We start from the raw sequence: 23,715 nt of genomic DNA, 5'->3' as shown, positions 1-23,715 counted from the left end.
ATCCTTTTCAGTCGAATCTCAATTTTGACAAATTGTGTAGTTACTGCACTTTGCCTTTGTAGAGCAGAGTACTGAAAGTAAAAGTACAAGTACAAGTGACTGAAAGTACAAGTAGAAGTACTTAAACATTACTAATTACATTCTGAAGGTAAAAGTACATGTACAAAATTCCCTGCTGTGTAAGTTTCGCCTAATGGTAAACTCTCATGAAGGCAAAGGGGCCTCCCATAAACAGATTAACCACTGCCTCCAGGTTAACTTACTCCAGCTTTACTTTTCATCAACTTACTTCAGTACATAAAAAATGTATTGGAGTAAAAGTAATACATTCATCAGGATATCAAATTCGTCGTAATATACAGAAAATATGTAGTGAAGTAAAAGTGGAAGTAAGAGGAAAGAATAATTCTCCAATAAAGTACAGGTACTACATTTTGCTTCAGTACTTCAGCATTTCTACTTCGCTACTGTACAACTCTGGTCATACTATGTTGTTGATTCTGTGGGTGCAAGTCATTAAACTCATGTTCTTTCCTCTAACCTCTGTCTCTGTTCTCTTTGTCGACTTAGACGAAGGTAGTTTTATATTGAAAATTCATCAAGCATTTACAATGCAAATGTGATCCATCTGTTAAAAAAGCCCTCTTCTTGTCAAATCAGCTTTGAAGCAGACCAACTTTCTTGTATGCCACAAGGCTTCATTTCCATTCCAGAAATATAAAACTGACTTCATCCAAGTTGACACAGAAAAAAAGAGGAGAGAAAAGGAGGGGACTTTGGAGAAATTATTTGCACCCTATGTGTCATGGTTGTGGCTGTGGGTTTGGGGAGTTGCAGATTCAAAACCCATACTACCACTAGGTAGAATGTGGATGGGGGAGAGTTGATAACCAAGCGTATGCTCTACTGCACCCTCCTCCATGATGACTATACTGTATCACATCATGTAATGTGATATTGATTACTGTATATGTGGCAAGTAATGTGTGTTGAGTTTTTATTGTGTTTTTCTGTGTGCATCGTTTTTAACAGGCCCATGTGTCGATTTGATCTCCTGGCGGAAGAGAACAAAGAGGTGATCTTCAGGCCAATTCCCTGTGGAGACTCTAACTTCTGAAGAAGCCGTAAACAGGGCAGGGTAGGGTAGGGCCAGGCCGGTGAGGGAGAACACAACAGGGCATTCCAGTCTGCAGGCAGCAGACCGCACGTAACACTCTACTGCCATCTGCAGGTCTGGACTAAACACTGCAACTGTGAAATGATGTTGCTGTGCCTTTTCAAATGATTGACGGACGATTCGTTCTTTCAAATCACTCTGATGAGCCTTATCAAAATGACAGGGAGGACAGCAACCAGGCAGTGCCTTGCATACGCTGAGGCCAATGCAGATTGTATCATCATGTACAGTGTACATTTGATGTCTTGATATTTTACAAAAATAACAGTGTACATAATATTGTTTTAATTTTTTTATTCAATTTTCCACATCTCTAGTTTTAAATATATTTATTATTTTATTTACATACATTCCAGGAATTAAGAAGAAGTGCCTGAAAACTTGAATAGGGATTAACATTGCTCTCGATGGTTTGTCCCTTTTTAAACTTTCCAAGCATTGTAGTGTCCACAATTTTTTTTTAAAGCTATATTTTGACCATGTTGCTGTATATGTGTATAGATGTTAAATACATAAATAAACATATCCTCATTATTTTTATACATCTCATACAGTTTCATTCTTCAAAAATAAATAAAATAAAGTTGTAATGCATGCTGAAAAACTATGCAATTACATGTTCTACAGTATGTGACAAAATGTTCAGTTACACCCGTCAGCTCAACTCTGAATTGTCACTAAGACGAATGTAAAGGTCAGATAGACCCGGGGGAAACGGATTAAGCAACTTATATTTTGAAAGTACACAGTTAAAAAGTTCTTCAAAACATCTCCCGCCTCCATACCAACTGGCAGTTGAGTTTGACAGATTTATCACCAATCATTCCCAACAGGTCGCTTAAAACATCTGAACGATGTCTTTTGTCACATAGGTGACTAAGATGTTTTTTTAATGTTTGCATTGGAACACAAATGGTTAGCATGAGGGCATGAAGGGGATTTTAAGGGTTTTTTATATCCCAGGAACTAGTCTACTGTAGTAGTAGGCTACCTTACCCCCTCCCTGGTAGTGTAGTGCCTTAACTTTTACAAAGATATTCTAACGTCCACAAGCAGAAACACAACATGATCAACAAATGGGATATCAAGCTATCATGCTACAGCCGTTAAATGTGATGAAATTCCTACATGTCTTTGCAATGCCAGAACCTGCTTGCCAGTTTGCTTTGAGTCATCCTCTCGGTGGTAGTGACATCATCAGCCTGGTAGAACTGGTATTGCGCTCTAATATTCTAGAACAGTCTTTCAGGTTCCAGCGGGAGGTGATGATGTCATCCTCAGCTAAACAGAGGCCTTTTGTCATGGGGTGCATCATGAGTGTCATCAGCCATGCTGACATTGGCATGATATAAATGTATTACCTTGCTTTTAAAGTGTCTTGTCTCTAATGACATATACCGTAGGCTTAACAGCAGTTTTCACATACTGTACTGTATGGACCTCCCAGGTTGGTTCTTCTAATGTTGTTATAATGTTGTTATTATTGATGGTATCAGTAGCATCCAATGAATGGAGATGACTGCAGGCTCAAGGCTCTCTGAGTCATCTTGGCTCCAAATGTTTGTGACGCTGGCTGCCATCAACTTGTAGATGATGATGACGACTTCGTAAGCTGTCTCTTGATCTTGTCCACTTCCACCTGTGGGAACAATACAGATGGTATGAGCCCAGGGCCGCTGACAGCTTTGGCTGGGCCCAGGACAAAGACATCTGAAAGGGCCCCAACCACAATACAATACAATACAATGCAATGAGGGTCCAATTCTGGGGCCGCTCTCTCCCTGGGCCCGGCACAAGTGACCCGTTAGTGTCCCCCTGTGTCAGCTTCCCTGTATGAGCCACAATGCCAACACACAACCGCACACATGTGTAAGGGGGGGGAAACAGAGTATGCAAAGGGCATAAAGATCATTTGCATACAGTTGAGGACGATATTATTAGCCCCCCTCCTGAAATTAGACATCTCTCTTGATTTCCCTGTGAGAAGGACCATTATGAACCATTTCTGTTATTCTGGAAACAAATACACTGATGGAGATAATGTCCAATGAGTTGAATTTGGATTTTTCCTTTTTCACAATGAGTTTAAACAAAAAAAGGGTAAAAATGGCAAGGACAAAAGTATTAGCCCCCTTATCATTAATAGTCAATAGAGTGGCATTTATGAACCAAAACTGACATCAGGCATTTTGATTAGTTGTTTACTATGTTGGCTCATGCCCTACCAGGGATTTTGGCCCATTTTTTCATTGCAAATAGTTAACCTGGTCCAAATTGCATGGATGTTGAGGATGGACATTCATTTTCACCACTCATCAAAGACTATATAAAGGATTGAGATCTGAACCACAACATGATCATGGTTTTAGAAACCTTGAAGAACATTTGAACAATTTTGGATCAAAGTTTTGGGTTATTATCTTATTGAAAGATCCAGTGAAGATCTTAGCTTCCTCTACTGTATGAGCATATTTTTGCAGGGTCACCTTCCACATTCTATCATAATCTTCTGTTTTTATGGTGCCGCACACCCAAACAAGGTTTCCTGTGGCTGAGGCTACCACAGAATAATGCTTCCACCACCATGTTTAATTGTGGAAACCATGTTATAAAGTTTTAAGGACTATCCCTTTCTTCACCTGATAGAAGCAGAATCCATGCATCAAAGCAGTTGCAATTGAATCTCATCAGATGAAAGCAGAGACTTTCAAAACTCATTTTTGACTTTCAAATGTTCATAGGCAAAGCTCAATAACACTCTGATATGTACCGCCTTTAGTAAAAGGGTTCTTCTGTGATGATGGCCCCAAAGCCTAATATGATGACACGCCACAGCTGTCTTTCTTGAAATAAAAACTCCAGGTTAGGCCAGGTCAATAACAATCATCTAGGCAGGTGTTCAATGGTGTCTAATGAGACTAAGCAGTTTCCACAGTTACACATAGTGGTGGGGGCATCAAGTTTTTAGACTGTTATTCAGCCTCAGACACAGGGAGTCTGATGCTGGATCTGGATTGCTGGGTCCTCCAACAACATTGTAACCCAATGTAAACATTTAAATTAGTTCAGAGGTTCTTCAAGGACACTAAATTAGTTCAGAGGTTCTTCAGAGGTTCTTCAAGGACACTAAAACCATGATACTGGAATGACCCACTCAAAGTCCAGTCCTCAATCCCACTGAGAGTCTGTGGCAAATGTCTATGCTCAGCATCCATGCAATTTGGACCAGCTAGAACACTTTGCAGTGAAGAAATGGGCCAAAATTCATAGTGGGGCATGTGCCAACCTAGAGAACAACTGATCAAAGTGCCTGTTGTCAGTTTTGGTTCATAAATGGCGTCATATTGACTATTAATGATCAGGGTGCTAATAATTTTGTCCTTGTCATTTTAGCCCTTTTTTGTTTAAACTCATTGTAACGATAAAAAAATGCAAATTCAACTCATTGGACATGATCTCCATCAGTGTATTTGTTTCCAGAATAACAGAAACGGTTCATAATGGTCATTCTCACTGAGAAATCAAGAGAAATGTCTAATTTCAGGAGGGAGGCTAATAATATCGTCCTCAACTGTAGCTAATGTCCAGGTGCCGGTAATGCACCATCTTAATTAATCCATGAACCGGCAACGAAATACATTGTTCACCAGAATAAACTAAGATAAAATCCACCACTTCAGATTTACCTCATTTACTGAAAAAAAAAATATTGGTGAAATGCCATGTCAATCATAGTCTACAAAGCTGCAATGCAGTGATGGTCAAACAGACTACATAAGCTAACCGTATGACAATGTTAGGTAGTGTTGCTTTAATTCTGACCTGCAGGTTGAGGCGAGCCTTCTTCTCCTCATCCAGCTCACTCACAAGCTGTTTCACCTCCTTCCTGAAACACACATACGTGTACATTACATTACATTACATTACATTACACTACATTACATTACATTACACTACATTACATTACATTACATTACACTTAGCTGATGTGGTAACACTTTAATAAGGGATGCGTAAAAAGTATTACGAAGACAGTTAATAATTAACTAATGATAATATTTCCCACTCATTCACAAAGATTTGTTAGTGTTTTGTTCATCTTTAGTTAATTGTTTTTTACTAATGCTTTTTATACATCCATTATTATAAAGTGTTGCTACTGATCGTTTTAAAGCAACTTATAGGGTATTGGTTACAGTCCCTGGAGCTATATGGGGTTTGCTCAAAGGCACCTCAGCCATGGGGTGTGGTAGCGAGTGAGAGGGTGGGATTTGAACCTGCAACCCTCTGATCTAAAGCCCAGCTCTTTAACCACTATGCCAGGCTGCCCGACACATACAGAAACTATAGCTCTGATATACTAATATATACACTTTTGTACACACATGGCAAACTGTACCACACAAGCACAATCACGGTTCAAGCATTGTATCTGCACACACACACGCACACACACACACACGGTTTAAGCATAACACAACCATGAAACAGGCTGCTTCTGTGGCCATACCAAATGGACACACACACATAGGTCACTCTGTAAAACACACTGAGGATCTGTCTCTTTGTCTTATAGCATAAACACACAATTTCTCTCTCTCTCTCTCTCTCTCTCTCTCTCTCTCTCTCTCTCTCTCTCTCTCTCTCTCTCTCATACACAAACATGCACATTCATTCATTCATTCATTCATTCATTCATTCATTCATTGAAAGCACACAGAATGCACTGACACTGCGATTCTGGACCATGATGGTGACTGTGACACAACTGTATGTGGCTCCAGTGGCGCAATCGGTTAGCGCGCGGTACTTATAAGACAGTTCCTGCAGAGTGATGCCGAGGTTGTGAGTTCGAGCCTCACCTGGAGCAGCAACTTTATAACCTGACTTAGGCCTAAACCAAAGGGCTGCATTTCGCCAAACTGCACACGTGGGCGTTCTGGCTTCCTCACACAATGATCTGAGGCTTGTGGAAGTCAGAATCACTTCTGAACAAATGAGCTCTCAATCACACGCACACATACACACACACAGATGCATGCACACACACACACATGGTTTAAACTAGGGATGGGATATCGGTATCGGTGTATCGGTATCGGGTTCAGATATCAACATATTTCAAAGATCGGATCTGAATTTTCTCAAAATATCGGAATTTTCCTGATACAGACTATGAGTCAGGTGCAATGTTAATTTGAAATCATAACACTTGCATATTAGTTTAGTTAGTTATGGGATCGTTACTTTTTTTCTTGTTACTTTTTGCTTATTCATTGATTTCCTGTTCCTCTGACTCCCTTTTCTGACCAAATAGTCTGCTTGGGCCTACCTCAAGTTGAAACCCATGCATATATGTGATTTTGGTATTGGATCGGAGTAGTATCGGTATCGGCAGATATCCAAATTTAGATATCGGGATCGGATCGGAAGTGAAAAAATGTGTATCGGTGCATCCCTAGTATAAACACAGCATAACATAACCAACAGGCTGCTTCTGTGGCCGTATGAGATGGACACACGAAAGGTCTCTCTCTCAAACGCACAGAGGATCTGTCAATCTCTCTTACAGCGTAATCGCACAGTCTCTCTCTCTCTCTCTCTCTCTCAAACGCACAGCGCATCTGTATTTCTCTATTTCTCTGAGCGTAATCGCACAGTCTACCCCCCCTTACACAAACACTGACACGCACAGTCAGTGTGGTCTACAGCTGCACACATAAAACAACAAAATGTGCCTTAAAAGCACACAGAATGCACTGACACTGCAATACTGAACCATGATGGTGACTGTGAGTGACACAGCTGTATGTGGCTCCAGTGGTGCAATTGGTTAGTGCGCGGTACTTATAAGACAGTTCCTGATGAGCAATGCCGAGGTTGTGAGTTCGAGCCTCACCTAGAGCAGCAACTTTATAACCTGACTTAGGCCTAAACCAAAGGGCTGCATTTCTGGCTTCCTCACACAACAAGTCAGAATAATTTCTGAACAAATGAGCTCTCGAATTGTTCCAACTCACGCAGGCTCAGGGTGCATTCCAATATGCACACTCCTGTCCTCCACTTGTGCTTGTGGCCTCGCCCCGCCTCCATAGAGAAAACAATAAAGTTTCCCAGCTGTCAGCCTAGCCAAAACAATTTTTGGGGGACTATTCTTCATTCACCATCCAGTTTGCAAATGAGAAAATGACTAAACAATTGAGCTTTTGTGAGATATTGAAATATAATGCTGCAGTCAGTAATGTCATCACAACGTATTACTTCCTGGTACGAGGCCACAAGCACAAGTGGAGTACGCAAGGTTGCATATTGGAACGCAGACACACACAGGCTGGATGCCATTCTTCAGCCTCTGTATCGCCCCGTCTACAGAAAACAATAGCGTCTCCCTGCGGTCAACCAGTGCAGAGCGGCTATTTGGGGGCTTTCCCCAACTCAACATTGTTCACACACACACACGCACACACACACAAACACGGGTGCCGCTAGGGGGGAAAGGTTTTACAGATTCTAAGGGCCCCAGCACTGACAACACTACAAGCCCTCATAGTCTAGAGGATATGTCGAAAAGATGTTCACTTCCGGAAGAAAGCACGAAAATTGGTATATAGGGGGTTTTGGGGATGCTGATTCCAATTAGAAGCGGCTCCACGCTGGCAAACGAAGGGATCTACTTCAAAAACACGAAATCCAAGATGGCCGCCATCGCAAAAACCTGTATTTGTTTTGAGCCATAACTTTGGATTTTGTTGTTATATGAGCACGATCTTGGTGTCAAAATGTAGGTTTTGTGGCCCAATAATTTCATTTAAAGGCAATATAAGCCTCTAACTAAAGATATGACAAAGATATAGGGTGCAACAATTGCAGCAATCACATTGACGCATTTGTGTGAACTGTGCTGATTTAAGAAAGCGAGTCATGATGACTTATGTTAGGCTTGGTGTATCCTATTCTAAGGTACTAGGGATTTGTAAGTATGTATTCATGTTCCTGAACTCAAATACAGTGTTGCCAATTTGGCGACTTTTGGACCTGGCGACAAAAAAAAACACATCTGGAGACTGTTTGGTGAATCTGGCTACTTTGAAAAACTCTTCATTTAAGTGACAAAATCATTGTTTTTCAACATAACTGCAGCTCTGCGTAGCCGTGCACACATCTTTTCTAGAGATTTGCGCTGCATGCGTGATGCTGTGACGTCATACGTAACGTCATCTGGCGACTTCTAGCGACTTTTCAGAGAGCCAATAGCTACTTCTGCTGAATTTGTTTTGGCAACACTGCTCAAATAAGCCTTTACATCTTGCATGTTTCAACACATTCAAACACAAAGCGTGTCCTGCATGTGCTGTGCGATATACCCCCGCAGGGAATAAAAGTACTGATCTGAATGTACGGATCATGGGATATCATTCAACCTGATTTGTTCAGCTATACACAAAATATGGCTGCATAAAGCCTATGTGATATTTAGCACCCAACTTGCAACTTTGAGTTTATCAATTTAGGATCATGAGTATCAACTTTGTTTCAATCAAGCCATATTCTGTTCACTCATAAAATCACAAAAAAGTTATTTCTGGTAGAAAATAAATCAATAATAATAATAATAATAATGATAATAAGACTGCATTTCCGGAGAGACAATGCTATTAGTATGCTTGCGGCTTATGCATACACACACACACAGAGCTGTTGTATACACACACAGAAACACGAGGGAAAGAGATAGAGGTCTGAGTGTGTGTGTGTGTGTGTCTGTTTGTGTGTGTGTGTGAGTGTGTGTGTGTGTGTGTGTGTGTGTGTGTGTCTGTCTGTGCGAGAGAGAGAGAGAGAGAGAGAGAGAGAGAGAGAGAGAGAGAGAGAGAGAGAGAGAGAGAGGTGTGTGTGTGTGTGTGTGAGAGAGAGAGAGACAGAGAGGGAGAGGTGTGTGCATGTATGGATATGCTTCAGGTGCCTTTCAGCAATGGGTGGGTAGGATTCGAACCTGCAACCCTCTGACAGACCAACACCCTACCCAGTAGGCCACTGCCACTTAGAGTGGCCACAGCAGCATTAGGCCACGGTTACCCAGGTGATAGCAGAGGTCTAAAGAGGTCACGCGTGCGTGCGTGTGTGTGTGTGTGTGTGTGTGTGTGTGTGTGTGTGTGTGTGTGTGTGTGTGTGTGTGTGTGTGTGTGTGTGTGTGTGTGTGTGTGTGTGTGTCTCTTCACACAGTTTGTATTCAGAGCCAAGACCTCTCTGACAATGCCTTTACCTAGTTGATACCTAGTTAAAAATCCCAGGAGAAGGTCACCTCTCACTCTAACTGCCACAGTTTGTGACATCATCTTGACCATTCTACCATTCATTTCAATGAGGGGGAAAACGGAGAGAAAACTGAGGAAAAACAAGTCTGGTGAACAAATGAAAGGGGGTAGCGAAAAATACACCACCCTGGGCCCTTTTCGAGCCGCTCATTTTGGCACTCGAACCGTGGCTCTATCTCGAACGCTGCAACGATTCAAAGCCGCCATACTAATGAATGGCGATTCCCATAGTCCGAGGTGAATGGAAAAATGTAGAATAATAATAAACTCTTGATGAACAATTAGTATGCTTTCCCGCAAGCATACTAAATAAACTGAGAACAATTAGTATGCTTGCTGGGGTCAAGCAGAGGCCTTTGGCAAGCATACTAAATAATACAATAGGACTATTTCATACATGGTAGACACAATCATCTACTGTTATGAGGACATCTCTGTCATCTGGGACCTGTCCATTTGTTACCAGCGTAGTTATCTGCATTTGCCAGAAATGCCTGCCAATCTGGTGACAAATGAACAGTTCCCAGATTTGGACTACACTACCAAAGATGCCGTTTCCAAAGATGTATTCCAACTAGAGGTGAAGTGCAGCTGTACTAGTACTTGTACAAATAGACCTGCCAGATCTCGGTGCAAGTGCATGGAGGCAGAGTTAAAGTGCACACGTCTGTGCAAGTGCACATGCAATTTCTAAGACTGACCACTGACTGTTTTTGCATCTGTCATAGTTATTGTAGAGTGGATTATTAAGTGTTAGCCCTATGGTCTTCTGTTTGCTTTTTGAATGCAGGAAAAAATGATGTTCCCCATAGTATTCATCATCATTATTATTATTATTATTATTAAGCGGGCTTGCGGAGCAAGGACCATGCAGAGCATGGCCCTTGCAGAGCAAGGCCCGTTTATAGTAATCTCTAAGTCCTGTTTCTTTTATTATTGGTCTTGTGCAGGGCAGCAGCAAAATAGAAAATGGATCTCCTCCTAGGCCTTTCGAGATAGAGACACCGTTCAAACACTAAAACGACCGGCTCGGCTTGGAGATCGCGTATCGTTATAGGCTTCTCCGTGTCTCTTGTCGTTTTCCCGTTTTTGGCGATTTTGTTAAAGCCTGGGTCTCCATTGAAAACTATGGTGGAACCTTCATGAACCAAAGTTCCGCCACTCTAGAGATTAGAGTGTAGGAGGCTTTTTCGGTCATAAAACATCAACACTTTCACCTAGAAGTTTAGTTGACGCGTTGTTAGCGAGCTCTATGGGATGTCTCCAAATTGTGAAAGTTTCATCTCCCAACTCCCAATACTTTTTAAATGGCAGGTTTGTAAAAAAAACAGGCCTGGCTCTATGGAGAATCCCATTCTTTCGAAAAGTGCATTTTTCAAGAGATCAGCGCATGTCCCACACGGAGGTCCATTTGTGCCTGAACCCTTTCACCTATAAACTTCATTCAAAGACTGTTACAGAGATCACAAGCATGACTCCGATCTGTGAAAAGGACACGTGCCAACTCCTTTTAGTTTTTTTACAACGATGTTGTAAAGACAAAAAACTCATTCTCATTTTCTCCCCTGTTAACCCCTTAAGGCGTGGCTTTATAAATTCATTGTTACCAGTATAGTAATGACCAAGTCGTGGTGCATTACTAAAGGGCCTGTGTTGTGTCATAGTATTGTAGTGCTATGGTAGTTACATTTCAATGTCTATTACAGCGTGCCTCAGGAGGTACGGCGCGCATTAAGGGGCTACAGGCTCAATACTAACTGTCAGTTAGTATCAGAACAGGTGCTCCCAATGAAGGATTCCATCTTAACTGCCACTGTCTCAAGATTCTATTCTTAACGAGCAGGTGCGAGCAGCCATTCTAGAAGTCTATTGTTCAGCTCTTCAATGCAATCTAATATAGTCTTGCTGGACTGTGTATGACAGCTAGCTGCTTGGCTTAGTGGTAATGCATGCCGCTGCATTAGAGATATGGAGGTTGAGGGTTCGAATCCCATCCGAAGCCATGTTGATTTTCTAAATTATATCATATGCAGCGTTCCTTGGCCGACTTAAAATGCCATGTATATCATTTAGTATGGATGGCAAATGTGCTGAATTACAGATATTGAGGTTGGGGGTTCGAAACCCAGTCAAAGCCATGTTGATTTTCAAAATTATATCATATGCAGTGTTCCTTGGCCAACTTAAAATGCCATGTATGTCATTTAGTATGCATGGCAAATGTGCTGGATTACAGATATGGAGGTTGGGGGTTCGAATCCCAGTCAAAGCCATGTTGATTTTCAAAATTATATCATATGCAGTGTTCCTTGGCCAACTTAAAATGCCATGTATGTCATTTAGTATGAATGGCAAATGTGCTGAATTAGGGATATGGGGGTTGGAGGTTCGAACCCCAGTCGAAGCCATGTTGATTTTCAAAATGATATCATATGCAGTGTTCCTTAGCCAACTTCAAATATCATGTATTGTATGTCATTTAATATCAATGGCAAAGGGGTTGGATTACAGATATGGAGGTTGTGAGTTCGAATCCCGCTCGAAGCCATGTTGATTTTCAAAATTATATCATATGCAGTGTTCCTTAGCCAACTTAAAATACCATGTATGTCATTTAGTATATCCCCAAAACGCAGAGCTACAACACTTTCAAGATGGCTGAATCCAAGATGGCTGAATTGTTTGGCCCATGACTTCTGACTGGGTGGATGGAGTTTTTCCAAGATTTCTTTTAGCTTTGTTTTCTCAATAGTACTTTGTTTCATCTCTGCCCCCAAAGGCAAGCCCGCTTCCAGCATTTTCTGTGAGAATGCATTTCTAGTTATTATTATTATTATTATTATTATTATTATTATTATTATTGATTTACTTTCTTCCAGATATAAAGTTTTTAAGTTGTGAATAAAATTATGGACTGACTGAAAAAAAGCTGGTACTCATGATCCTAAATTCATAAACTCAAAGATGCAAGTTGGGTGCTAAATATCACATAGGCTTTATGCAGCCATATTTGTGTATAGGTATCCTAAGTATCTGTGTGCTTCAGGGATATTCTGAACAAATCAAGTTAAGTGATAACCCAGGCTTTATTTACAATAACTTGTAACAATAAAGGTGCCGGTATGCTTGCTGCGAGTTGTAAATTACGCGCGTCACCGCGAGCAACCGACAGCACATGCTTGCTTGCAAGTATGATCACAAATGTTTGAAATTGCGGACAAACTCGAGACGCTCTTAAAAGTTGCTGCCATTGTCGTTTTCATATCAAGCACACGCGTGGAACTGCGCGGTCTATCTTAGATCGCCCCAGCGAGTTTGAAGATATTGCACCTGGCGCACGCTTTTGGCTGCCGTGTCCAACGCGCGCGAAATCGACATTAAATACGCATGTTAACGCGTTCATGAACGAATCGTGCACGCGCTCGCGTATCTTGCAGCAAGCATACCGGCACCTTTAGTTATGTTTCATTGCAACTTTGAGGGCATTTCCACCTTTTATCTTAAAAAAGCCCGGATTTAGCTGTCCATTGGCTAAAAGTGTGTTTATTACATAGTGTGTCGTTAATCTGGTAACCAAATACTTAGCTCACCGGTTTCTCCTCTTCATGCTGAATCCATACATATCTCATATGTTAAATTTGGTTTAACTAATCAAAAGTAATAACAGTTTATATATTTTAGAGCGCCCCCCGCAGGCCATTTTGTTATCTGTGTGTTTGACACTCGAACTCAAATTGTTCTATAGACCCTAAACTTCAACTTGGAAGTGAAAACAAAACTTTAACACCAATTTGAAATGACTGAGCCTAATACGACCCCACTAAAAGGATCTACAAGTATAAAAATATAGCTATCGCAATTGCGGCCATCTTCAATTTCTCAACTTTGAGGTGAATCCTTAATATTTTGAAGCTCAAATGGCTTCCTCATGACTTCAGCGATAACCAAAATCTACAATTAGTCGTCAAGATCAATATTCTAGTGCATATTCATCCAAAGTTGTGGATAACTATAAATTTGGCCATCGGAGAAGTCGGCCATTTTGGATTTCTCGATTTTCAGTGTGGTACCTAGGTTTTGCAAAGCTAAATGGCTCATAAATTAATTCAGCAATCCCAAGAACCCACATTTAGTCACAGAGGTCAGGATTATATGACATATGCAACCAAAGTAATGAAGAATTGTTAATTTGGCGGCCATCTTGGATTTGTCCATTTTGAGGGTGATCCCTTGATTTTTGAGCTTGGAGCCGCTTCTTATCGTAATCAGCATACCTGAAAACCTTTGTATACAAATTTTCATGCTTTCTTCCGGAAGTGAACATCTTTGCCAAAAATCCTGACATATCCTCTAGACTATCAAGGGGAAATCGGAAAATTCGAATCACACACACACACACGCACACACACACACACACACACACACACACACACACGACACACACTCCACACACACACACACACAGCGTTCCCTTACTTACTTGTGCTGGCTCTTCATCTTGTCCAGCTCCTCCCTCATGAGGCCCAGCTGCCTCCTCAGGTGATCCAGGGCAGGGGAGCCCGAGGGGGGCACGGCCTTCAGGGAGTCCCGGGGGTTGTGGAGCACCGTCGAGAGCGCCCCCGAGAACAGGGAGGGGGGCAATGGGGAGGCAGGGGAGGAGGAGGAGGGGGAGGGGGGCGGTGAGGGGGTGGCACTGGCTCTCACATCAGAGGAGGAGGATGGGGATGGGGATGGGGATGGGGAGCGGGGAGAGCTGTCGGTGATGGCATCAGACTGGAGGGAGTACAGTAAGAAAGACACATTGATTAGTCAGAGCAGTTATTTCCTGTTTGTTGTACTTGATAGTTACATTAAAGTGGCTTCTTGACTGAGATTACTTGGGGAAATTTGAATTAAAAAAATGAATTTCTGCCCATTATTGACTAATTAATGGAACAGAGTAATGGCTTTTAATGTAAGATGGGTTTGCATCTTCATTCTTCAAATATTGATAACTCATAATAATTGACAACTCCTTGTGGCTCCAGTGGCGCAATCGGTTAGCGCGCGGTACTTATAAGACAGTTCCTGCAGAGCAATGCCGAGGTTGTGAGTTCGAGCCTCACCTGGAGCAGCAAGTCTTTAGATTGTCATGTTCGCTCAACAAGACAATTAAAACATATCTCTCCCTTTCTAACAAGACACCCTCTCTAACAAACACAGACACCTCCGACATGTCAGAACTTCAAAGCGGTCAAGCCTAGATAATGCTGACTAACTTTGTATTAGAGTAGTGTTTCTCAACAGGGGACCTACAGCCCCCCAGGGGGCATTGGGGGACCCTAGTGCGTGTTGAGAAGGATACAAGTGAGGGGGGGAGTGTTGGCAGGCTTATGATGAGGTCAAATGGGTGTTTTGAGGCTCATGATGAGGTCCAGGGGTGTTCATTCAAGAGATTATGAACGGCCCGGCTGTGCCTTGGGCTGCTGTGCAGACGACCGTGGTTCGATTCCCAACCGGATCAATTCCCAGTCCTCCCCCATCTCGCCGTCCTGTCTAAATAAAGTTGAACCCCCCAAATAAAGTTGGGAACCACTGTATTAGAGAAAGGGCCAAAAAATTTTAAATATCGGTATAATGTAAGATTATGAAATGATGTTAATATCCTGACTGAGTTTGTGAGGTCAGTGATGAAACTGCTTGGATCTCCTCTTGGTCTGATGTCCTCTCTAACACATCTTCACACCATATTCATCACAAAACTGCTACCTATGTAGCTCCAGTGGCGCAATCGGTTAGCATGCGGTACTTATAAGACAGTTCCTGCAGAGTGATGCCGAGGTTGTGAGTTCGAGCCTCACCTGGAGCAGCAACTTTAATTGTCCCTCACAGAACTTCAGAAATAACTCACTTGTTGCAAGTGCTGAAATCAGTGGCTGAAAGAGTCAGGCTAACTTCAACTGCACTCTGTGTTGCAGTCATGGAAGTGGCTATTAATGTTAATATCCTGACTGACTTTGTGAAATGCTAGTTACCTGCGACTCCAGTGGCACAATCAGTTGGCACAGCATTTCTATAAGAGAGTTCCTGCAGAGTAATGCCAAGGTTGTGGGTTCAAGTCTCACCTTGAGCAGAAGCTTAAACCTTACCTGTGTTCCAGCACCAAATATGTATGAAAATAAAGCTAGTGTGCCATGGTATAACTTGCTTCTGCTCTCTGTGTACATAAAATGTGTAAATATCCTGGCTTTGAGTATGTCAGGATTAGTGATGCCATTACTTGGCCTAACCCTCATACTTTTTTTGTACAAAGTGTCTGAGTCTGCATAATAAACAGTTTCAGGAGGGAGGAGGATTGAAATCTGTTGAAGTGAAGCGATTGGATTCTAATGTCATGCAATCGCTGACGTTTGCTTGTAACAAATGTCACGAACCATTGCCAAACTACGAGCAGTTACACAAGAGATCCTTATCGGTGACTGTCTAGGTTAGGATGTCTCCAAGTGAAGTCGCATCCCACAAGAGCAGGCCAAGACGTGACATGTAGGAAAATGATCATCTCGTCATGACAAAAAACTAATTAGTTGAAATTTTGCAGGTATACATGACCACTGTTTTCAGGCAGAAAGCAGTGGCGAGTAGCCTATACGTACGTACTAGGCCTATATGTCTATGCCACCGCATGCAACGTAGGCCTGCTTCCAAGGTTTTGAATTGAAGGCGTCTAACATCCTGTGAAAAAGCACATCTAAGCACATCTCTTGCAGCCTTCAAGAAGCAAGTAAAGACTTTCCTCTTTCGTGACTATCTACTAGACTAATGTTTGCGCAGCCCTAGCTCAAAGCCAGACTCTTGACATGATGTGTATGTATGTGTGTGTGTGTTTGTGTGTGTGTACTTTACTTAAATATATATATTTTTAAAAACCTTCTTTGCATCTGCACTATGATTATGTCCTCTTCTGAAAGTCGCTTTGGTTATAAAGCGTCTGCCAAATGCAATATAATGTAATGTACAGTAATAAAAAAAGGCCTATTGAGCGCACTAAAGGAAGCCAATAGCCCATACCAGTGTCCACCAATGCCTGGCAGTGATCCAGCAGTGTAATGGCTTCCTCTGGTGCTAATGGATTTAGTAATAATCCTCAACAACAGCTGTAAGGGATGATAATCAGTGGCTGCTGGAATTCTATTAATGGATTATTCAAGCCTGACTGCCATAGCAACAGAGCATATGTGGTGTGACACTGCCCCAGACACAATTGTCAGTGGGCCTATTGGGTGTGTTCATGGTGTTTCAGCGTTCAACCTTTATTGTACTATTTTCCTTGCACTGCATCTTTGGAAGCAGTTTTTTTAGTCATGTGGGATGTGAGTAATAGTTTATGACAGGAAAACTCAGACACACAAAACAAAGTCATGGGTGAGCGGTGGCAGTCACAGGTGAGCGGTTAGGGCGTCAGACTTGCATCCCAGAGGTTGCCGGTTCGACTCCCGACCCGCCAGGTTGGTGGGGGGAGTAATCAACCAGTGCTCTCCCCCATCCTCCTCCATGACTGAGGTACCCTGAGCATGGTACCGTCCCACCGCACTGCTCCCCATGGGGCGCCACTGAGGGCTGCCCCCTTGCACGGGTGAGGCATAAATGCAATTTCGTTGTGTGCAGTGTTCACTTGTGTGCTGTGTCACAATGACAATGGGAATTGTAGTTTCCCAATGGGCTTTCACTTTTTTTCTTTCAAACTTTAATTAAAATCTGTCAGCGAGTAAATGAGTGAATGAGTTAGGCTAGTGGAAGACATTGGAAAAAGGATCAGAGGCATAAATACCAATAAGCAGTGAAAGAACAGGGACAGAAGTGAGGGTCTTACAGAAGGATACACCACGTGAAGGAACTTGAGGGCCAAAATGTCTGGACCGTTGGAGTCCAGAAGCTCGGGTTTCTCAGATGTAACACTCGGCATTATGGGAGGGGAAGGATCAGGAGGCGGAGATGGGGAAGACTGTGGAAAAAGCAGAAGACAGAGTCACTGCCTGGGGAGTCGGGACCACACAATATAATAGCCTACAATCATATAATGTAACATTCAAATGTTACAGTAGCCCAGTGAAAGTTAAGTGTTATTGTTATTTTCTCATAGCATCAATAAATGCTGATAATGTTCATGGTTTTCATAGGCACAAGTACAGTATATTCATATTTATTTTAAATTGCAATCAGTTGTTACTTCTTTGGGCATGTTTATGCCTGTAAGTGCAAACTAAGGAGAAAACCCATGGGTCAAGTGCACAACTGTTCGTAATACATTCAAAAACATTTTGTTTGTAATACATTCAAACACATTTCAGTCAATTGTGATGACAACTAGTATAAAAACAAATGGCATCTTAGTGCTGCAGTCAGCGGTGCTAAAATCCAATATTTACTGGATGTAACACGCAGACAATGTTCACACAGCCTTCAACATGATCCCTTCCTGTCGCTACATACGTTTAACAAGGTAGGGGTGCATTTCTCGAAACCATAGTTGCTTACTACGTTAGCTACTTTGTTGTTTGCAACACAATTTCCCATTGACATCTACCCAAATTGCTAACAGGCTAACAACTACGCTTTCCAGAAATGCACCCCAGAAAAGCACTTTGAAGACTAATTTAGACAAGCGAACCAGGAATCCAACTTCATTAATCCCTTGAAGTTAAAGGTCTCAAGGAACCCGAGATGGGTTTACCCTGACTGACACACATAGTTATGCCTACTGGCAATCGTATGCAGAAATGATAGGGCCAGTGTCATGTATTGAATTTTATATTTAACCCTCCTGTTATCTTCAGATTTAGGTTAAATCCGTGATCCTTTGGGTCATTTTCACCCCAGCCACTTAAATGTCTACAAAATCAGTAGAAGCAAAAACTTTTGCACCGGTTTATGCCTCAGATATTTACTGTTGCTCTGTTGGGGACATAAAAAGCCCTTTAGATAAGTCCTAGCACCCCTGCACACAGCACCACACACCAAAAACACTAATCCATGACTACGCGAAAATGTGCAACTGCCCAAAAGTTGTCTAGAATTAGTTATGGCCCTTGTCCACATCATACATATTGTTAATTATTAGAGCCCTAAATAAAGCAAAATGTTCTGTTCTAATTAACTTAAGTTCATGTATTTGACATAACCAAGACAGATTGGAACATGTATTACCAAAATATGGATGTACAGCACTTAGGGAAAACATTTTTGTGGAAATGTTTCTTTTTTCACATTGACCTCATACATTTAGGAAAAGTCATCAAAGATGAAGCCAAATAATTATGTACTTCATGTATTTTTCACCCTTTAAACATTGAATGGGGTAAAATAGAGGAGGGTTAAAGCTCCTTGCAATATTATCAAATTAATCAAGATAAGAGAGAGAGAGAGAGAGAGAGAGAGAGAGAGAGAGAGAGAGAGAGAGAGAGAGAGAGAGAGAGAGAGAGAGAGAGAGAGAGAGAGAGAGAGAGAGAGAGAAATAGATGGTTAAATTTAACCCAAGGACAGTCTGGGTATGGCAGCGCAGCCACCAAATCCTCAAGCTGTCATCTGTAAACAACACTGAGACCATGTCATGGGTCATGACCCCATGTCCACCTCCCCACTCCATCCACGTCACGCCGTGTCATCACATGCTGCCTTTTGAAACATAGCAGAAACAGCTGAAAACATTTAAATTGAGTCCGCACTTACTAGTTGTGGGAAAAGGAAACCATTAGCTTTTCGTGTCAGAATGATCAATACCGCTGCTGAGTTATAAATTGTCACTTGAGCGACATCCTTGAGACAGTCTTGGAGTATCTGCCAGATGCCAATGAGTGTCGCGTTTATTCACATAGACCACTCCATTGGCCAGATACAGCAGTGGCGTGCATGCACATTTGGGGGGGGGGGGGGGGGGGGGGGGGGGCAGGTATTGAATGGGGGTGAGTGGGGGGTGTGATGTGGAACTTCCAGCTGCCTTACTAGGAGGCTATATTGTTTCTGGGCATGAGTGTCACATGCTTTTGATCATGAAGCATTTGTAGATTATCATATAAACATGGACCACAGTACACTGTGACAAAAAAAACTTTCAGAAACAAGAACCTTCAAAAGGGCATTTTTGTCTAGTAGGGCAAAGGGGCATGTGCTTTAGCACCACCTCATCTCTATCTGCGCATGCCTATGACAGCTACTGTCACAATCTGTTGGTCCAAACATGGCAGCTGCCTATTACCGCATTATCACTAAGGCATGAAATCTGAGTCAATTGGAAAACATCACTGCTTGTGGGATTGTATGCTTACTGTATGTCTTATGTGCTTGGCTGTTCAGTCAACCAGAAAAGCCAGAAACTGTTTTTGTTACCCTCCAAAATATACATGTTAGTAATCTGTTGCCACAGCAACTGTCTATTATTAACACATACTTTCACTTCACTTTCACTTTGTAACTTGCAGGGGTTCATACAAGCTATAGTCTTATTTATTTTTTGTCTTTGTCAAACAACATTGACTGACAACTGAATATGATAATGTGCTATATGAACATTGACTGTTTGATTGGTTGATTAACTAATTAGAGCAGACTTAATTTTGCAGAATATATCAGTTGGGTTCACTTACTGCTAATAGGACCTCAGACTGTGACCTGCGGAACGGAGTATGCCTTCTGAGTTCCGGAGAGAGCCTTCCGGGGTTGGATATGATAGCCTTGAATTCCTCAATATCTGACAGAGAGACAAACATGGCAGTGAACTGGCAATTCAACGCAAAAAGTACAGTACCACAAAGGGCAAGTATGTACAGCATTTTTAGTACTGAAAAAGTCTATGTTTACAACATAGAAATTATGCAATGACTGTTCACAACACATTTACAACATAGGTTGCACACCCATGGTAATGATTAATACTTTGAAACACGTTCAAAATGTATGCACTCATGGTAATGCCAGATACGTCTGAAAACATATAAATATTCAAAATGTACACACCCATAGTAAAACATGCAATCCAGAGCAAAATAGCTATTTGCAGTAAGTCTTTCAGATGGAGAATTCACACTATTTGAAGTCAACAGAGAAATGTGTTCTGCGTTTCCTCTTCCGAATACTACTCGTTTGTAAACTGGACAGCACTTAAATACCTGTGCACCAAGTATGCAAAGGCACCACCACACATTTGAATGGCAAACATGGGACTCACTCTCCACCTGTTGCTAGACAAGCTGTGTGTTCCTACTATGAAAGAGACTTTCATGTGACACTGTCAGGTGTCCAGTGGTGGAGGAGGGGGGAGGGGGTGGGGGGCATAGGGGCCAGGAACCCCAGGCCTCACCACTTGGGGGGGCCCCCTGCCAATGGCTCGCCAAATATCTCGCACGGGCCCCTTCTACGATATTTTGTGGGCCCAACACCATTAACCTGCACATTTCTATGCTGACTCAGTATCAAGTCAGTATTTATCAACTATGATACTTAATGACCAGACGTTATTAATTATAGCCCATAATGCTGACCGACTCCAGCATGACATGTGTGAGAGGGGGGCCTCTGACACGTCTCCCTCCCCCCTCCCTTGTCACAATACCAGTATTTCGCCCCTGCAGGTGTCCTAAATCAGCAACATGTTATCATGGCTAACACTTTCGAAACATGACCCATTGAGTCAAAAGGCAGTCAATGGTAATTATAGGGAAATGTCAAGTATACCGGGCATAGTTTCATTTTATTGTCACTGGGTTGACAGCAAGAACTCAAACGTTGTTAAGCGGCTCAAGTTTCCACATTGTTCTCGTGATCTGCGTATATGTTTATAAGCTTGCCTGTCTAAGCAAGCTTACAGGGTAGCCTACTTCCTGCTCCCAATAAATAATCACATATATGTGTTTCACATGTTTTATAAAGTGAACAGCTGTTCTATATGCTTTCCCATACATCAAACATCCTCACATCAAAGACGTCTCCCTTAACCCATTATAGCCTGGAGACACACGCTGCATTCAGGTCCTTGAGATTTCAGGGTTTTTTATTAAACATGTTGGTATGTTAGAGCTGAACAAACACATTCTAATGCAAAATGAGGGTCTAGCTTGTAAATGCAACTTATTTGATGTTTGTATGTGCTTCGGAGGCTGAGATATTCAGGATTTAGGGCACCCTTTCCCAAAAAGGGCTTAGGCTAAAATGGGTTAAAACAAACAAACCAGGCCACAGTCACCATCCAAATATTGTGAGTGACTACTATCAGACAAGCTGATGAGGAGGGGGCACCTTACCAGTCAGGGCAGAGGTGTAGTTGCCCATCGCAGGACGGGTGAGGACAGGTGTGGTGATGTTGGGGAGAGGGAATGAAGACTCCTAAAAACAAAGTAAACTGCCAGAGAGAGAGAGAATGAGAGAGAGAGAGAGAAAGAGAGAGAGAAAGAGAGAGAGAATGATAGAGAGTCAGAGAGAGAGAGAGAGAGAGAGAGAGAGAGAGAGAGAGAGACAGAAAGATAGAAAGAGAGAGAGACAGAAAGAGAGAAGAGAAGAGAAGAGAAGAGAAGAGAAGAGAAGAGAAGAGAAGAGAAGAGAAGAGAAGAGAAGAGAAGAGAAGAGAAGAGAAGAGAAGAGAAGAGAAGAGAAGAGAAGAGAAGAGAAGAGAAGAGAAGAGAAGAGAATGCATTACACACATCTCACATCTCCATTGCGTTTTGAAAGTGACTCTTCAACGACACGAAGTGACTTGGCAGACCCCACCCCACTCCACTCTAAATGCATATAGTAAAATGTCATTCAGCTCCACTTTGATACCACCAAGTGAACACTAAGATATCAGTCCCATAGTGCCAATGCAAAGTGTGTGTTAAACGCCATCTCATTGTATTGACATAGCAGCCAGGCTCACATTCCATGTAGTGACACACCACTGCTGGCAGCAACCCTACACCCGCCTGCCAGCCCGCCAGCCCGCCAGCCCGACTCCCGAGTCCCCCTTCACAAAGGGGCAAAGGGGTCAGTTGTCCTGGGCCCAGGGTGAGGAGGGCCCCAGAATTTTAATTTTAATGAGCTTACAGGGTACTTCCAGCCAGAGAAGCTGACAGAGGGGGACAAAGGGGACAGTTGTCCCGGACCCAGGGAGACAGGGGGAATCCCAGAATCGGGTCCTTATTACATTGAATGTATTGGGTGAGGGGGGGCTTTCTGATTCCTTTGTCCCAGGCCTAGCCAAAACTGTCAGTGGCCCTGCTCACAGCACAGCATAACACAACACACCATTGCACGGGTGCACTGCCAACGGGGGGTGGGAGTGCATTGTCATGTCTAAGTTTAGCTGCAGCTGCGGGCGGCAGCAACCGTGTTTGCTTCAATTGTGTCATGCATAATGGTAGGCTAGGCTACTCACCAGTCCAAGAGCGGTGCATCTGGGGTGCTGTGCTACTGCGACAGCACATGGACGAGAAGAAACCTAAAGAAGATGCAACAAATAAGATGAACGATGATGGACTTACACAGACACGCTTAAAAGAAAACATTGAGGGCTTTGATTTTGTATGGCTATTCTGCTATAATGTGTGGACATAGAAACATTGAGAGAAAAATACCTTTAAAGCTATCATAGTTTCCAATCAAACGTAGTTAATAGTGAGGATGTTTTAAATGTGTTTTAGATTCAGTAGAAAAACGTTACTACTATGTTATTAAGTCAATTTTCAGTCTATGTGAGTAAATGAAGGCTACCGGTATATAGCTATTGCTTTCCAGTTTGTGAGGCAGTACTGTACATACATGACCCAATGGTTAGGATTGTGGTACTTAGATCAGAGGGTTTCGGGTTCGAACCCCACCCTTACCTCCCCCTACTCCATGGCAGAAGTGCCCTTGAGCAAGGCACATAACCCCACATTACTCCACTCACTGACTGTAACCAATACCCCTGTAAATATCTGTAAGTTGCTTTGGATAAAAACGTCAGCTAAGTGGGATATAATAGTTAAGTAAAACGTACTGCACAGCATCTCACCTGTCACAGTGTTTCTGGACACATCATGAGTTATAGTCCCATCTCTTGGTGACGTCACGTAATCTGTGTACCCTTCTTGTCCCCAGTGAGTTCCAGTTATGTATGTCTCCTCCTCGTCTATGGGAAAGTCTGTCTTATGTGGGAAAACAACTTGGGCAACTTCTGTTTCGTTCAACATGAAGTGCTGACTTGGCTGTCCCCCTCTCTCTCTGTGCCTTTGTCTGCCT

At 42.4% G+C, this 23,715-nt stretch overlaps 2 protein-coding genes and 3 non-coding genes across 5 annotated transcripts in view; 4 read left to right on the top strand and 1 right to left on the bottom strand.

Annotated features, from left to right (window-relative positions):
* lipia (lipase, member Ia) overlaps positions 1-1,726 on the top strand; it is a 19,495-nt gene extending 17,769 nt beyond the window's left edge. Inside the window, exon 12 of the mRNA XM_063197731.1 lies at positions 1,033-1,726. Coding sequence (XP_063053801.1) covers positions 1,033-1,117 — 85 coding nt within the window. The 3' untranslated portion in view covers positions 1,118-1,726. The remainder of the gene's footprint in view (positions 1-1,032) is intronic.
* Positions 1,170-23,715, bottom strand: si:dkey-71d15.2 (SH3 domain-containing kinase-binding protein 1). Its single transcript, XM_063197732.1, has 8 exons — positions 23,489-23,715; positions 22,871-22,933; positions 21,762-21,859; positions 20,109-20,212; positions 17,339-17,470; positions 13,970-14,262; positions 5,000-5,063; positions 1,170-2,816 (listed from the first exon to the last, which is right to left on the bottom strand). Exons 3-8 carry the CDS (start codon positions 21,787-21,789, stop codon positions 2,757-2,759), a joined length of 681 nt encoding a protein of 226 aa, XP_063053802.1. The 5' UTR covers positions 21,790-21,859; positions 22,871-22,933; positions 23,489-23,715; the 3' UTR covers positions 1,170-2,756.
* trnai-uau (transfer RNA isoleucine (anticodon UAU)) lies at positions 5,955-6,047 on the top strand. The gene is given in 2 exon segments: positions 5,955-5,992; positions 6,012-6,047. It is a non-coding gene; the product is annotated as a tRNA-Ile (tRNA).
* trnai-uau (transfer RNA isoleucine (anticodon UAU)) lies at positions 14,510-14,602 on the top strand. The gene is given in 2 exon segments: positions 14,510-14,547; positions 14,567-14,602. It is a non-coding gene; the product is annotated as a tRNA-Ile (tRNA).
* Positions 15,245-15,337, top strand: trnai-uau (transfer RNA isoleucine (anticodon UAU)). Its single transcript is given in 2 exon segments — positions 15,245-15,282; positions 15,302-15,337. It is a non-coding gene; the product is annotated as a tRNA-Ile (tRNA).

Source organism: Engraulis encrasicolus, chromosome 4, assembly GCF_034702125.1.
Source record: "Engraulis encrasicolus isolate BLACKSEA-1 chromosome 4, IST_EnEncr_1.0, whole genome shotgun sequence".
Lineage (NCBI taxonomy): Eukaryota > Metazoa > Chordata > Actinopteri > Clupeiformes > Engraulidae > Engraulis > Engraulis encrasicolus.
This window is presented reverse-complemented; position numbering and strand designations above follow the sequence as displayed.

Bases quoted from the DNA above. Each gene is read 5' to 3' on its own strand.
- si:dkey-71d15.2 (XM_063197732.1), bottom strand. From the start codon at position 21,789: ATGGGCAACTACACCTCTGCCCTGACTG. The intron at 14,263-17,338 runs GTAAGACCCTCA...TACTCCCTCCAG, and splicing joins TTCACGTGGTGTATCCTTCT to TCTGATGCCATCACCGACAG. The intron at 2,817-4,999 runs GTCAGAATTAAA...TTGTTCCCACAG, and splicing joins AGGCTCGCCTCAACCTGCAG to GTGGAAGTGGACAAGATCAA.